Source organism: Melopsittacus undulatus, chromosome 8 (assembly GCF_012275295.1).
Source record: "Melopsittacus undulatus isolate bMelUnd1 chromosome 8, bMelUnd1.mat.Z, whole genome shotgun sequence".
Taxonomy (NCBI): domain Eukaryota; kingdom Metazoa; phylum Chordata; class Aves; order Psittaciformes; family Psittaculidae; genus Melopsittacus; species Melopsittacus undulatus.
The window spans coordinates 54,178,912-54,195,236 of NC_047534.1; the positions used below are offsets into that span (position 1 = coordinate 54,178,912).

The 16,325-nt window shown below is 40.4% G+C and overlaps 1 protein-coding gene across 1 annotated transcript in view; it reads left to right on the top strand.

Annotated features, from left to right (window-relative positions):
- ERBB4 (erb-b2 receptor tyrosine kinase 4) overlaps positions 1-16,325 on the top strand; it is a 596,557-nt gene that overhangs the window by 554,541 nt on the left and 25,691 nt on the right. The window contains exons 21-23 of the mRNA XM_034065367.1: positions 10,136-10,291; positions 12,946-13,021; positions 15,135-15,281. Coding sequence (XP_033921258.1) covers positions 10,136-10,291; positions 12,946-13,021; positions 15,135-15,281 — 379 coding nt within the window. The remainder of the gene's footprint in view (positions 1-10,135; positions 10,292-12,945; positions 13,022-15,134; positions 15,282-16,325) is intronic.

Consider the following 16,325-nt stretch of genomic DNA (forward strand, 5'->3'; position numbering starts at 1 on the left):
ACATGTCAGTTTATCAGTGCACTTCCAGTGGGAAACTAGTATCTGCTACGGGGTCAGTACTTATTTCCCAAGAAAAGTGTGTAGAAAGGGTGGGTTTGTAACTAAGGTTAAGTATTGCATTGGACTAGGTATTCCTGAGACCTCAGAGAAGCTCCTGCCTCTGTACCAGCACAGTGGTCTTGGGCAAGTCATTTTAACTTTCTCCTTCTAAACCACAGCTTGCTTTATTACATATTTGTTATGATATTACTATGTTTATTAATATATATTGGGGGTTTTGTTAGAATAACATCTGGAAGGCAGAGGAAAGCTCTTTCTATGGCTGTGTGCTGTGCTTTACTCAGAAGGAGCCTGCACTTGGGCTGGCAGCTCTAGGTGTATTAAAAGCTGCTCTGTATTCTGCGCACTGCATGTTAAAACTACTAGGCTGTGGAAGGGTAGTAGGGATGAGGGTCCTGACCAACAGAAACCAGCAAGAAAAATGCCTTTCTCCAGCCCCTGCTCAGCTGCTTTTAAACCTAGACAAATACCATCTTTCACAGAAATTAAGCATTCATCAGGTTGCAAAGTTCAGTCTTCAGGTTGTTGTTGAAGAAGCCAGATAAGCGAACTTGTCAGTTATTGCTAAAACCCAAGAGTAACCTCCACGAGTTACAAAGTGCACTGATGCCTCTGTCAGATGTTTGCTGCATCCCATCTTCATGGTGGTGATTTTGCTTTGTCATAAGACTGTTTTCTAGAAAGCCGGCCCAATAACCATGTAAATGCTTACCTCAAGTCATCCCATTTAACCAACTTGAAACAAATAGCATAGAATTTATTAAGGGTGCATGAAGTTGAGACTATTGCAGTTCAGCTGGATGCAGGGCATAGCCATGAAAGGTCACAGTTCTTGTGGTATTGTTTGAAGTGCTGGAGAATGTCTAATGTGTTTGCACTGGGGCTGCATTTGTTCTGAACCTGAGGCAAGGCTGAGCTTGTATCTGTTAATGTGGAGGTTCCTTATTAATAGGCTGCACACTTCATTGATTTTTAATTAATTTCTGAAGAGACACAGAGGATAAGTGCTGCAGCCCACAGACACCTCTGTACTTATTGCAGTCCACATCTTTATTGATCGCCTGCCTAAGGAGCAGAAGTAATCCATTTTAAATACACTTTCTTGGAGAGAGGGAATGCACTGCACAATGTACTCTCCCAATTGTAATTGTATTGGCAAGAGGTCAGGGGCTGGGGTGGAGGAAAGGTGGCCTCTTGTTTAGTATGCTGCTGGCCCTCCGAGCACAGGCTTCTCTAAAGGCTTTGTTTCATGAAAGCCAAGTTATTTCCTTCATGAGCAGTTTATAACTACAGAATATTAAGAAAGCACTGGTCACAGCTTCACTGTTAAAGTTGCACTGGGAGCTCCTTTATAGGACACATTTAGCCTGTCAGCCTCTTCAGAGGAAGGTGATGGAGCAATCTAAGAGAAAAGAACAGCATTCAAAAAGCACTTTCAAATCATTAATGCGCCAATACCTCTCTCTTTGGTTGCCACTTTGAAAAGCATCAAACACTTTCCACAAGTATGTGATCCACTGGGAGCTGAAACCTGAAGTCTCTGAGCACTCCCCAAATCAGAGGGAGTTCCAGTTCCTCCTGCTGTCATGTGTAGCACAAGTTACTAGGATTTGCTTTTGAAACAGTAATTCGCAGTCTTTGTTGTAAGGGCTGTGTTCCTGCCAGCCTCTTAACTGTAGTTACTTTGCAATGAGTGTTTATTGCCCAGCAAGGAGAGTTTTGCAGTAATAAGTTTGTTCTTTAGGCAGTTGGTTCTTATTTAAAGACTTCTTTTACAGAACAAGGTATTGACAACACATAGCTACAGTTGCAGCCAAAATGGTGCCAAGTACTTCTGTGCTTCCTGCACAAAGGTGAGTTGTGTCAGCATTAGTGGCCACAGCAAGCGTTAAATTCTGGCTCGCCAAGCCCTGTGGTATATCTTGGGAATGTGTCCCTGCAGTGGAACAGAAATCAGAGTCTGACCAGTCTTTTTCTAATACAGGCACCATCAGTACCTTTCTGTCTTGCTTTTTTCTCTTCCTATGTGGGGCAATGCACCCAAAGGACAGTCTCTTGAAAACACCTGACTGATTTGCACACTGACCTTCAGAAAGCCTTGTGAGAAGCAGATACTGCAGAACTAGCAGGGAGGCATCAGATGCTAAGTACTCTAAGAGTGTTGGGGATGAATCTTTAACCACAAGGCCCTGACTTTAATAAAGTTCCTGGTCCTGTGCAGTAATCAGAGGGTCAGAAAGTCTCTTGGTGTGTTTCTGCTGCAATGTATATTTGTGCATAGCATCTGTGTTGGCCTAGTGAGGGCATGAGAGGAACTGCAAAGCTCTGTCTACTCAGGGTACAGTGTCCTTACTGGTGATATGTTTATTACGTCTCTCACCTCTTTGGGCAGAGTACTGTCAACTGAGCTTTGATTTTCTTCAGAGATTACAGGAGAAAGTCCTTGTCCTTTTGAGCACTTTGAGAGTAGAGAAAAGGTACTGCAGGAGATTAATGTAGCCTGTGTCCACACAGCCCAGGAAGCTGGGACACTTGGCCTAACTGAAGTGGTAACACAACCAATGTAAGGCAGTTTGCCCACTAAAGGCACTAAATATGGCATAGGAGAGTACCTGCACCCAGCTGTTTTCAGGAAGCACTGTGGCAATAGTCTTGAGTTAATTGCAAAATGGAGATCAGATACAACTCCTCAGCTCCCTCAGGAATGTCATGCATAGGAATAAACTGAATTTTTCTCATGTCCTAAACAGCCCATGTAGCAGCTGCACAGATGTAACTGCATGTGAGACCAGAACTTGGAGGCACATACAGTATGGGCAGTATTGAAATACCTGGTTTGCATCTCATTGCTTATGATACTTAATATGTGTGTGTAACATCTATCATCAGAAGAACATGCAGTGCTTCACAAACTCTTTATGTTCAGCACAATCTAATCTAGATATCTGCATAATTTGAGGGAGCCAGGTAGACAAGTCGCACAAGTGGAACAAACTCCCCTTCTGGTGATGCCCGAGGAGCTTCAACACTCACCCAGGGTAGAGAGCTTCATTTTAAGAACACCACAACCTCAGAATCTTGAACCAGAGAGGTCTGTCCTTTTTAGAGGTTAGAAGATTTTGATTTAGGATTACAGTGGATCTGGGCCTATCAAAATGTTTGCTCAGTCCAGTCAAGTATTGAAATGTCATAAGCTTATGAACTTGCTTCTCCACATCTTTCTACTCTTTCTCCCTTTATGCATCACTTTGTCCGTTTGGAGTAACCTGCATTTTCTCATCTAAATTTTACCTCTTCATAGGCTCTTTCCCTTCCCTTTTGCTTTCTGAGTCTGTGTTGACCTGTTATGCCTTAGCATATTTTTAATTTTATGTCTTGGGCCATAGCTCAGCAATGCTATAAATCAGGTTTTGGAGTGGGGGAGCACAAGTGAGAACGTGCTTAGTCAAGAAGAAATACATTAGTATCACATAAGCTTTCCCTTGTCTACCCTTTACCAAACAGAGAGAGGTATTAACTTACCCCATATAAATGGGAAATTAACTCCTAAATGTCTGGGGTTGTAATGCAGTCCTGGCTGCAGAAATGCAGCTTTAGTGGAGCTGGCAATGCTCTGGACATTTTCAGACAGCCTTGGCAGCTCACATGGTACATAGCACAAGGTGTGAGTCCCCACCTCAGTCTGGCAGCTTCGCACTGTTAGCATCCTTCATTTTCCCTCAGCTGTGCAGATGACCTCCAGTCCCAGATCCCAAGCAGACCTACATAACAAATCACACCTCTGCAGCTGAGTCAGTGTATTTCAGAGCAGTGTCAGTTTTTTCCCTCCCACAGCTATCTCTGGAGTAACAGCTACTCAGATGATGCTGGTTGCTCCTGACAACAAAGGGCACTGCGTTTTCCTTGAAAGCATATTTAGCCCCAGGTAAAATTACACTTTTTCGATGGGGTAAGTGGGGGAAAAGATGATCATTTGAGGCTTTCTGTAGTGATTCCTGTTATTAAGCTAGCCTCAAGTTATTAGGATGAAAAAAAGGGCAGTCTCCAAGGCTTGAGATAAATGTCTGTGAGATTTGAGTTGGACTTGAATTTTTCTTCCTTCTCATACCCATTTGATGAGTCTGCCATGTGTGCTGGCTTTGGTGGGTGGAAGCCAGGCTGCTCTTCATTTCTGCATGGGATAACATCAACATTCCCTCTGTTTAGGGAGATAATGTTTATTATAGAATAAAGCAAAAAGTTATACTGAGAAAAAAAGAAGACTATCTGCTCTCTGCTGGGGCAGGTGAAGGTTTTTGTGCTTTCTTTTTAACATGAATTGCCTTGACAAAATGATGTCTTGCATTGTGCAAAGACATATGTATATACTTAAGTTAGTGACTCAACACACTTCAGTTCACCTCTGGTAATTATCCCAAAGGGACTTTAGATGTAATGACTTGCATACCTCCTTAAATTCTGTCCTGAGTAATAAATACCTTTTTTTTTCTGGGAATAAGACACAGGCACCTAATGGAAAGAGCTTTCAGACAAGGCTTATGCAATTCCAAGAGTTGGGCATTCCTGAATGACAGGTACCATCTATGAAACAAACACAGAAGCATCCTCAGTGAGGAGGTGGGACTCTGGAAAGTCCAGTAAAGTGAACGCAACTCTTACACTCTGAGCTGTACAAATGGAGGCTGTGCTCAGAAACTGCCCTCAGGAACTGGGAGACAAATGACAGCAGCAGAAAATATCACTGGTAGTAAAGTAAGAAAACAGCAAATTATGACCATGTCTTAAAGGCAGGAGATCTCAGGGGACAAACCTATAACTTTCCAGAAAAGCTTCATTTTGCTTTTCTGAAGAATCTGTTTTTTATTTCCATCCCCAGCCCACCTTTAGGTGTCTGCAGCTCTGAATGTCCTAATACTTTATGAACCTAATTTGATACTTTCTGCTGCAATTCAGTATTTGAAAGGATTAGAAAGCTGTCCCGTCTCTCTGTCTTCTCTCCTCCCATGGATTTGTTGACATCAAATCTCCCTTCTGCTGTTTCACTTCAGCTTGTTGCCAGCACATGTTATCTCATGATGAGGCATGAGCCTACCTGACCATGCCTGAACTGACCATACCAAATCTGTCTGTCCACAGTCGCAGAGACGTCACAAACACTCCATAATAAAATTTGGAAGGACTTTGCTCTTTTATAGCTCTTAATGACTAACTTAGTCTATTCAACAAGGTAGTTTTTGTTTTCTGTTATTTTTAAGCCAGCTCTGAGAGTAAACTGATGGGTTGAGAGCAGGATTCACCTCAGCTAAATGGAACTGCTGATTCTCTTTTCACACTGGCTATTACACTGAAAACTATCAAGGCCAAAAAGAGACAGGCAGGAAATTTTTCCTGATGTTAAGCTCCTTGTGGCCATTTACATCTTTCCTGTCCACCTCTCTTCTTTGGACAAAGACATCTTGGTTTATTATTCTACCCTCAGCATTGCTATTAGGTTCCTTGGTGCTGTTGCAAGCATTGTGTGAAATGCATGAATATGTGGGCAGGTCAGGTTAGTAATTTTGTAGGCAAGAATAAGAGACCTTTAACACTGGTCAAAGCCTGGCAAGGGCATCTGTGTCTGCTCCTGAAAGGAGAATTTACATGGTCACAGTTACATACCACACGAGTAGGAGGGATCCAGGCTACAGGCAATTTTACTGCTATGTATGTCTAAGTAAAGCTCTGTATAGCACAGGTACAATGACCCCGGTACTTGGTGAGGATAAGAGGCGCAGTTGTGAAGGATAAAATGGTATTCCTTACTCATTCTGAAGTTCCAAAGGCATTTCCTCAACTGATCTGTGTTCTAGCTGTTTGCAGTGGCTGTTTGACTTCTTAATAGTATTAGGCACTGATTCTGAGTGATGTTATTCTGAGGGATTCTAAAAGTAACTGCATTTCTAATGACATTCTCTGTGAGGAGACCTCTGTAGTGACTATGATGAGGAAGTGTCAGTGACAGGTAGGTCATGCCTGATTCTTGTATTCGTGTGAGATTAATCTGGGCTCAGAGATAATGGGACAACTGGTTATTAATGGCTTAATGTTGGAACTTTTTCCTCTTGGTGGCTTCAGCATTAAAGTCTCACCCTGTTGTGGATGTTCTAATGCATATACTAAAGTATGGAGTTTCTTCTTGCTGTCTGGCCATTTTATACTTTGATAATTATATGGCATCTGCATAGCTCTAACTTGGAGAATTCTTGAAGGGCACTTCATTTCCCAAGCCTCACAGATCACACCACGAATGGCACAGGATAGTGTCTTTTGGATTGGGCTTTCAAGTTTAATTTTTGCAAACAGATCTTTTTCCATTGTCACAGTCTAGGGTCACTTGTAGTTTTGTCTTGTAACTCTCATGAATTGCCCTATTGGTATTTGATTGTGAGCCTGTTGGATGCTGATGGCACCAGATGTGTAATGTGGGGGGGGGGGGGAGTTGTCGTTCTGTGTCATGTAAAAAGATTGGAGATGAACATAGAGCACTTTTCTTGCCACATTCAAAAATGCTTTCAAATGATGATTCTTAGCATAGGATATGTTTAGACAGTGCTGCTGCAGTGACTGGTATAGAATTCTCATTTTTAGACTGGTTTCATTCTGTTTGTATTATTTATTGAAAATTTATCCATATGTATGCCTTTTCTCTTATATTTCCACCTTCCACCTTTAAAACTTGTTGAGATGGTATCAGGAAAATGGAACATGTTTACACTGGGTATTCCAAAGAGGATCTGCATTTCTGCACATCATTGTTCTGCAGAGGGTTTTGTAGCTGTAAAACCTGCACAGGTTGTTTCCAGCTTTGCAGAGAATGCAGATGGGAAAAAGCCCCAAGAATCTTGTTTGACAGAGGTGAAGTAAACTGTAAGTACAGCAGTACACAGGCAGCTATTTCTACCCTTTCTGGATGGAAAAGAAAACCAGCTGTGATATTGGTTAAGAGCAGTATTCAGGTTGGTGATTACTCTTTCTAGTTCATAAGAATATGAGGTTAGGTTCAATAAAATTTAGTCTTATTGAGAAGATATTAAATAATAACACAAGATGTAAATGAGTGGAAATGAATGAGTAGAATAAACAGCAAAACATCCTGCAGTGTTAGCCTACATGCTTAAAAAATGCTTGGAAATTAAATATATATAAAAGGTAAATAAGACCAAAAAGGCATGATTAAGGGTTTGATTAGTTAACTCTTTCAGTGAGGGATGTTTCTGGACCCATTGCCATCCATTCCTGCTATCATTAGCTAAAGACAGAAGGCTTTGGTACAGGTCATCTGCTTTGATTTTAATGAGACGGAAATTCTATTTCTTCATTTCTGCCCAAAAATTCTGTAATATCTTAGTATCATTTTAGAGCTGATAGGTGGAAATTAATCTATTAAAACCAATGATTTTATTTAGGCCTAATGTATTCTGATACTAACAAAATTCCCCTATCAAATCCTCTAGTTTCTTGTGTCCTCATCAGATTCTGCCCACAAAGATCTATTTACAGATTTGGACCTTTCTTTTCTCCTCCCTTATTCTGATGTATTGAGAATTTTGACCAAGGATATTGGAAGTTAAATCTATGATGTTCTGTTCATTCTAAAAATTTGGGATTATTTCCTAAGTAGAAAGGAAGTGTCAGCAGCACCTTGACACCTTTTGTTCAGGGAGGAGCTCTTCTGCAGTGCAAGATGCAAGACTGAAGAGAGGTGCTTAATGCAATGGAAGGTGGAAGAAGAGTTTGTGAGCTGCAGGATAGAAGTATTTGAGGGAAGCACAAGAGTGCCTGTCTGTTTGCACATGACTGCAGAATTGACTTCAAGGGCAGCACTTTCAGGAAATGCAAAGACCCCGTATCATTTTAAATGTGTGAGAAACGACTGTGTTGTATATTTAAAGCACACTCTGAAGCCACCCTTAAGGAATCACTTGAAGTTCAGTAAATCTGGCTGTTACTACTGTGGGCCAGAGGCGGCTTCACAAAGTCTGCAAAGCCCTATATGCCTGAGCAGACTGTTCAGCCCAACACAGCGTGCACATGGTGTTCCCTCAGCAGCTTTCTGAGGCATATCCAGACAGGTTGTTTGGCACCTACCTGGCAGATACCTCAGTAGACTCGCTGCAAGACCCCCAGGTGAAAGGGAGGGACATGAGCACTGGGAGATTGCTGTAGTCCACCTATTTCTTAGAGCAGTGTTAACACTGCCTCGAAGACCTTTCTGGTTATGGTTCAGTGTTAGAGATGTGAAACAGGATTTATATGAATTTTTAATGTGTCTGAATTTTACAGGGTGATTGTTGTGGTTGTTTTTCATCCATTACACAGTGTCATTGCTATTGACTGTGGTGTCTTTTTCTGGTTGGATTTCTTCAGATGGCACTTGTGCTAAGTCATGGTGCCTCTGATTTCATGGTGCATTTGTTGTGTGACTCACAGTTTGAGCTATGAGACTTATTTATCCTTTTTCTAGAGGTTTTAATTTGATGTAAAAAGTAAAATGCTTTCAAAGACTTCACAGTTCTGATGTTCTACAGCTACAAGTATTGATTTGCAATTGCCAAGAGGGTGTGTTTGCTTCAACTAGCAGTGTTTTGAACAAAGAATTCCATTTGCTTTATGCCAGAGTCACTCTGTCCCCTTTCAAACCACCTTCATGTTGACTGCAGCAAAGCCTACCACATTAGCAGTGAACTAGTGCTCATGCCAAATATTCTCCCACAGATTTTCAAACCTTTTGGCAGTTTCTACACTGATTTTTTTCACCTAAAAGCCATAGTGGTTCAGAGCTTCCCTTGGTGCTTTCTGTAAAGACATCCACTTTCTATCAAGAAAGGGCTACATTCCATCCCAGTGACTATGAGTGGTGGCTTACCCATATGCACTGTCCTGGTATGCATAGACATACATACATGTGAGCTTCTTATGCTGTGAAAGGGGATAAAATCCAGCCCATGAGACTGAGTAATCTGGTTATTTAATCACTCCCTGTGACTCTCCAAATTATCATCTGTGTTATGGGATAATATGATCTCTTTGGTATTCAGCAATGACTTTTAAAAAATTACCATCTATAATATATAGAGGTAACATATTAACAGATACCTTAAGGGTAATTATCAAGTGTGTAATTTCATCTGTAGATTCTTACAATGATGGTTAATGTCATAAATGCCTTTTAATGAAATTACAGGCTTGTAACCCTGCCTGACTATCCTTCATGTGTCATATAATTAATAAGTGCAAGCTTTGATGTTCATCTCAGCATCACAAGGCATCATGTAAACTTCCATACTGATGGTTAATGGCTCTCATCAGAGTAAGAATAAGGTTAAACCCAGGCAGTTTGAGTATGTGTTACCTTATCTTTAAAAGCAGCTGGATGGGCTTGTTAACAGAAGTACTTCTAACAGAATATATATGCTCATGAAAAGAAAAGGCCATTGATCTAGTGCCTTATTATAACACTACATGCAAAACTTTAAACGAGTGAGAAGGCTAGTGGGCTGCAGAACTTGGAATAAAGAAGTGTTTTCCTTGAGTCCACTGAGGGTAGTGAAAATCTGTGTCCAACTTAAAAACATTTGGAGGTGGATAAGAAAAATCATCTTGAATTGTAGACACTTGCCTGGAATGTAGAAGAGCTGGGATTGTTTCTCAGTCTGGCCTAATTTCTGTGGAGCTCTGCCTAAATTGAGGATTTTTTATGGTCTTAAGATTTCCTGTCTGGAAAATAAAGGCAGTCATATTTGTTTTCTTTGTCTCACATTTCCAGATTTTAAACTTGCTGGTGCAAAGCAGATACCTGTGTGGGGGTTTGTTGTTTTTTTCCCTTTGGCAATTACTACAGAATCTTATAGAGTCGTTCACACTGGAAGGAACCGAAGTGCTTCTAATCCCATCTCCTGCTCAGAGCAAGGGCAGCATTGAACTTACTGTGAATACTAGTAAGGGAACCAGACATTTTACATGTCACCAGTGAAAAGGAGTTCTAAAAAATCATGTAAGACTCATTAAGATTATTTCACTGTTCTTTGTCCATCAGGGAATGATGTACCTGGAAGAGAGGAGACTTGTCCATCGCGACTTGGCAGCTCGTAATGTCTTGGTGAAATCACCAAACCATGTGAAGATCACTGACTTCGGCTTGGCCAGACTTTTGGAAGGGGATGAAAAGGAGTACAATGCTGATGGAGGGAAGGTGAGTACTGATCCTGTCTGGAATTAAATGTATCACACTGTGACAAACCTCCTGAAGTTACTCTTTAGGGCAGTGTATCCCTATGGGGCTATTATCTGTGTAAGAAAGTCTGTCAGTGACTTAGCAAAGCCCGGTCTGCTAGAACAACTGTGTTGTGACAGCGCATATAAAAGCTGCTCTTTTTTTGCTCAGTGAGCTTATCCAGGTGCCAAAATATAATTGCCTGAACAGTTTTAACACTCAGAATTAGGTTTTGTTCATGTGCTCCATTTTCAGTCTTGCTTTGAAGACTTCTGAAGTCAGTTCAATGAGTGACGGATGTTCTAGGACATTCCTGCCAAGCCCCTTTCTGTGGTCAGTATGGACCTCAGTAACTTGCAGTTCCATTTTCCCAGGCATTTTGTTTTCCCAGAAAACAAAAACTGAGACCACATAATGTGCCTGTATTTGTAGCATATGAGAGTATACGTATGCTCAGCAAAGACCAACCTCTTCTATCACACTGGAAAAGCCTATGTATGCTATTTCTTTTATCCAAGTCTCCAATACCAAGCTGAATACCAGGCCACTAAAAAGCTAGCTTGAGGATAATTTGAAACCAGGCATTTTCTCATACTGCTTTTGAGCACACTGCACAGCATCCATATAGTGCCTCACCTCATTTCTAATGCCTTCAGATTAATGCATTATAGAATTCAGAAGGCTGTAAGTAGAGGCTGTAAGTACATACTGCTGCTGGCAGCTCCCTTAATGTCTTGAAATTCCCCATTTCAACCTGTCATAAAATCCCAAGGGATTCTGCCTCTCCTGTCATTTCTTTCCTAAATGTTCAGTTTGCTTTATGGCTGCTTGCTGTCTGTGTTTTTCTGTGCTGACTTCTGCCCTTGGCTAGGACAAACAGCTGCTGTAAGTATGTACTTTCCTCCTGGATGGGCCGCTGCCTTTGTGTGGCTGCTGCCCTGGATGGGGCATGTTGTTGCATGGATTACGTTGGCATTTCAGTCTATGAGGTGAAGAGCTTGGAAAGAGTCACTGCTGTTTCCTATTTCTTCCCCAGTAAGGTCCTTGCAAACCAGCTGTTAGGTGGTGTCTTAGATTTGTGAGGTCAGTCACTATGCTGGAAGTTCTGGAGCAGGATCTGCATATAAGATGTATCATTTGCCAGTTCAGAGAAACTGTGAATTTCATCCTGTGAAATCCGGACAATGTTTGCATCTTCAAGTTGTATTGAGAGCACACTAAGGCAGATTCAGATTGGATAAAAGGAAAAGCTTTTTCACTGTGGGATGACAAAGTGGTTGATCAGGTTGCCCATAGAGGTGGTGTAGTTTCATGCTTGGAGCTTTTCAAGTGCAGACTGGCTAAAACCCTGAGTAACTCCATCTGATCACGTAGTTGAACCTGCTGTAAGCCTGAGGTTGGACCAAAGATCTCCTAAGATCACTTCCAGTCTGAGTTATTCCATGATGAATGGTGCAGCTTTGCTTCTTCATCAGTTGTTCATATTTGGAATGACCCAGTTGAATTTAATGGGAATCAAAGCGATATACTTCTGCATAGTTCAGTGGAGGAGGATGAACTGTCTTTGCAAATGCTAAGCCAAACTTTATTAAAGAGTGCTATTTTTGCCAGAACTGTATAGGTTATGTTCATTAGTCAACTTCATGGAAGGTATTTTCATAAAGGTTTGAATGAAGACACATCCTCTGCTTTTACACCCACCATCTGTTCGGATTATGTGCGCACTTACATATCTCTTTGGTTTATTACAGTACATTTTCCATAGTTCCAAATTAGAGGCAACCTGTACAAGTCCATGCCAGGTAAAAAGCTGTCAGGTTTCTGTCCATTAGAAATTAATGGACTGCAAGACTGTTCCTCACAGGCACAGCTTGGGAATAGGAAACATGAATCTCATTTTAACACAAACTCAAAAGGGCAGACCCTTATGCCAAACCTAGCTTTGTGTTTGCCTACACACACTTCTCTGTCAGGAGAGATGAGTTCTTCCCAAGAGTGATTCATAGCCAGAGGCTAACCTGGGACTTCTTCCATGAGCAACTTCACTTGCTGCAGTAATGACATGGAGAACTGGGAGGGCTGAGTTCCTACCGAATATTAGGAGTTAGAAATGAAGCACTGTAAATTCTCCCCATTGCCTGTTTACCCTGATGATGATTACGTGGACTGCAAAGTATTATGAACGCTGTGTTATTAACTAGCCTCATTAGAGAGCAATTGAGATAACAGTGTCTGGGTTTGCAAACTGCTGAGGCAGAAGAGCTTCTGTGTTCCACTTTCTCTGCTGCTCTTTAGATTTAGGGGAATTAGATGTAATTTTTGTGTTGGTCCCATCTTTACACAGGTATGATGAAAAAGTGAGTTGTTCCACTACATCTGAATCAGTACATTTTGGGTGGTATAAGAAATTCTGTGGATAACTGGTTTGTGTTTCTCCTGTCTGTATGTTTTATGAGGCAAAGCCCCATTCTAGAGGACAGGAACTACCATTTCCTCTGCTGGATAGTGCTGGTTTTCTTTCAGCTTGCAGTTGAAAAAAGAAGCAGGAAGAAAGCTGATGTCTACGTACAGGATCCCTCTGTATTGTTTTAATATTGTATTCTTAAGATTACATTTCTCTTGTGTTTCCATAGATGCCAATTAAATGGATGGCTCTGGAGTGCATACACTACAGGAAGTTTACCCATCAGAGTGATGTCTGGAGCTATGGTAAATCTTCATGTGATTAAAAAAACTGTCTCTTGTAAAGCATTATACCAAGTTGTGTTACTGTGTTAAAGATATCCTCTTTTCCCTGGGGAGTTAATTCCAGTGTATTTGGGTTTGGTTTGGATTTTAATGTGTAACTCTAAACAGCAATAGTTGTCTCCTGCATTACTCCCCTGCTCACTAAAATATGATGTCCCTGCTGGGATGACTGCCAAAGGTCTGGCCTGGTAGCAGTTTGGCTGATTATTATGACAGACAAAGGCCTCTTTCAGCTCAGCCACAGATTCATAAAAATACAGCTGCAGGTCATAATTTTCAGCAGTCCTTTGAAAATCTTAACTCTAAAAGCCATGAATGTCAAAAAAACATATTCAGGCTTATGGGACTTTCTGTACCTACAGTCAGATAAAAAGGAATTTTTCATAGTACAGAGCAAATACAGCAAGAAAGAGAGAAGGAGATTCCAAGCTAACTAAAACAAGCATGCATTCAATTTCACAGATAATTTGGGGATTGGTTAGATAGGTCGGCTCATGTGGACTCCACATGCCCTAAAAATCAAGTCACATTTGAGAAAGGAGATATTCATTTAACACTGGTAATTGTTATCCAGACAAGCTATTGTGCCGCATCTGCTGGGCTGTCTGCCTGTTTATCCAGTGTAGATATTACTAATGACTCATGTATACCTTTATAAGTGGAATTTCTCAGCAATATCTCGGGCTATGGACTCCTATTTGCATTTCCTGTTGCCATATAAATTTGGAACAAGAAGGTGTACAGTTCCATTCATTACTCACTTTTACCTGTGGGTAGCAGCAAAAGACACTGTTTGCTGTGACTGGTTAGCTGCCTTCTTCTATTCAGCTGAGAAAAATAGAAGAGAATTAAATCAATCATATAAAGCTGCTCTTTCTCCTCAAATTCTATATCCCCTATATCACTTAGGGAAAAAAATACCTTTCCCTTTATGAAATTCTTTTGAAATGTGAGAAGCACAGAATATCTATAATCAGAAAGGAGAAGACCAAAACAAGTTATAGTTACTGAATATCTTTGTTATATTATACTGGTGTGCAGGCATAGCACTTTTGCCTAGGGAAGTGGCTGAGTCCCCATCCCTGGAGGTATTTAAAAGATATGTAGATGTGGCACTTGAGGACATGGTTTAGTGGTGGATTTGGCAATGCTGAGTTAATGGTTGGACTCAGTGCTCTCAGAGTTCTCTACCAACCTAAATGATTCTATGATTCTATGAATATCAACAATGAGGTGAATGAGGGTGAAATAAATATATGGTTTATATATATATGGTAATTTTGCCCATCACCTTTCACATTAGCATGACAGCTGGCAAAATACGGTTACTCATCTGGAGGCGTGTTTAAAATGACCTTTGCAATAAAAATAGAAGTTAAAGAAACTGGTCTGAGAGCAGCATTTTCAATAGCTAAGATTTTGTTTGGGGACAGACTCTGTTACTTACGATATATTATCTTTATTTCCAGCCCTGATGGCCAAACAAATCCTATGGCTATTCAAAAAGAGAAACCTGGCTTTGTAGCACAGCACTATCATAACTCAAATCTGCCAGGTGATTTAAGGAAAAAAGTAATACAAGTGGCTGTGGATGACTTACAAGGCAAAGACAATGACATGATGTTACTCAGTGCTGTACCACTGTGGGGAAATTGATGCTCTAAGTTAGAGAACATCTGCACTTTTTGCCATAAAAATAATAGAGTACATCAGCCCTTCATTTTCCCTTTTGATATAATGAAAGAGCACAATACATTCTTCTGTTATTGCATTCATTTACTTTACCACCATTTATTTGTCTTGGACCTTCCTCTTGTGCCTCAGATCTATCATACTGCTTGTTACACCAATAAAAATGAGTGAATTTGCTTTTGAAGATTAACATGAAGTGCTGTTTCACCATTTTCTGGAGCTTTTTAAATGGGAGACCAAACTTCAGTGTTTTTACAGGCACTCTTCATGAAGAAGAGATTGCAGTGCAGAACTGAGCTAGAATACTGTGCTATAAGAAACTACAAAGGAATCTGAGTAGTATGACCTCAAACATTAACACTCACTCTTTTTTTCTATCTAGGAGTCACTATCTGGGAGCTTATGACCTTTGGTGGGAAGCCATATGATGGAATCCCAACTCGAGAGATCCCTGACCTCTTGGAGAAGGGAGAGCGATTGCCCCAACCTCCAATCTGCACCATTGACGTTTATATGGTGATGGTGAAATGTAAGTACTTGTTGTTTTTAACGTTCCTGTGCTCTGTGCAAGAGGAACACTGGTTTAGAACATTTGCATCTATGGTCTCCGACAGTGATGGGTAATAGGGCAGGCTGCTTCAAACTAAAAATTTCCCAAGATATGTAAGTTCCCAAGACTGTAAATTCCATTCAAATACTGTATACACATTTTTCACAATTGCAAAAGATACTAATTTAGCCACGAAGGGTTGAGCTAGCTTCTTATTACTGTCAGATGGTATCTCATATTCTTGCTGTGAAGTCAAAATGGTATGATTGTTATTGTAAACCATTGTCATTTCCATGACAATTGATTGTGATGTTAAAAAAGATAGTATTAAACATAATTATGGTACACAGATACCCAGCCAGTGAAGGTTATGGAGAGAAATGCTGCTTCCAAATACTGAGGAAAGAAAATGTGAATGTTTTATTGTTAGTAACAAGAATGACAATTGCAATAGTAATAATAAAAATTAAATTAATACAAGAAATGCTACAGAGAGGATATTTTTTATCATTCTTAGTCCAGTATAATAATTTATGAATATTTTTACTTTAGCAAAAAAGGAAAAGAGTCTGTACTTTTATTTCCAAGATACCCACACTAATGACAGTATCCTCCAAAGCTATGCTTCAATTTAAAAAGAATTGGGAACATCTCTCTGGTGTTTCTGGCTTAATTTAAGAGAGATTAGCATAGAGACATCTCATCCATCTCATATAGTCCTTTCCCTTTTGCTTTGTATGCAAAAACACTGAAAGAAAAAAAATAGAAGAGGTAAATAATACATCTTCTGAAAACAGTTGTATAGTACATGCAGGTATGGTAATTGCGCTGACTAGTGCAGGGGGCTTACGTTGGTTGAGTGCAAAAATGTACCATCTGATAGGATTTCTAATGAGTATGAAGTGGATCTCAGTGAACAAAAGGAAGCCCCAGTAGATGGGGTATTGTGGAAGATGGAAAGTTACAGCTAGGTGTACATACTTAGTCCTCCAATGTTTGTGAGAAATTCTTCATAAGCTATAC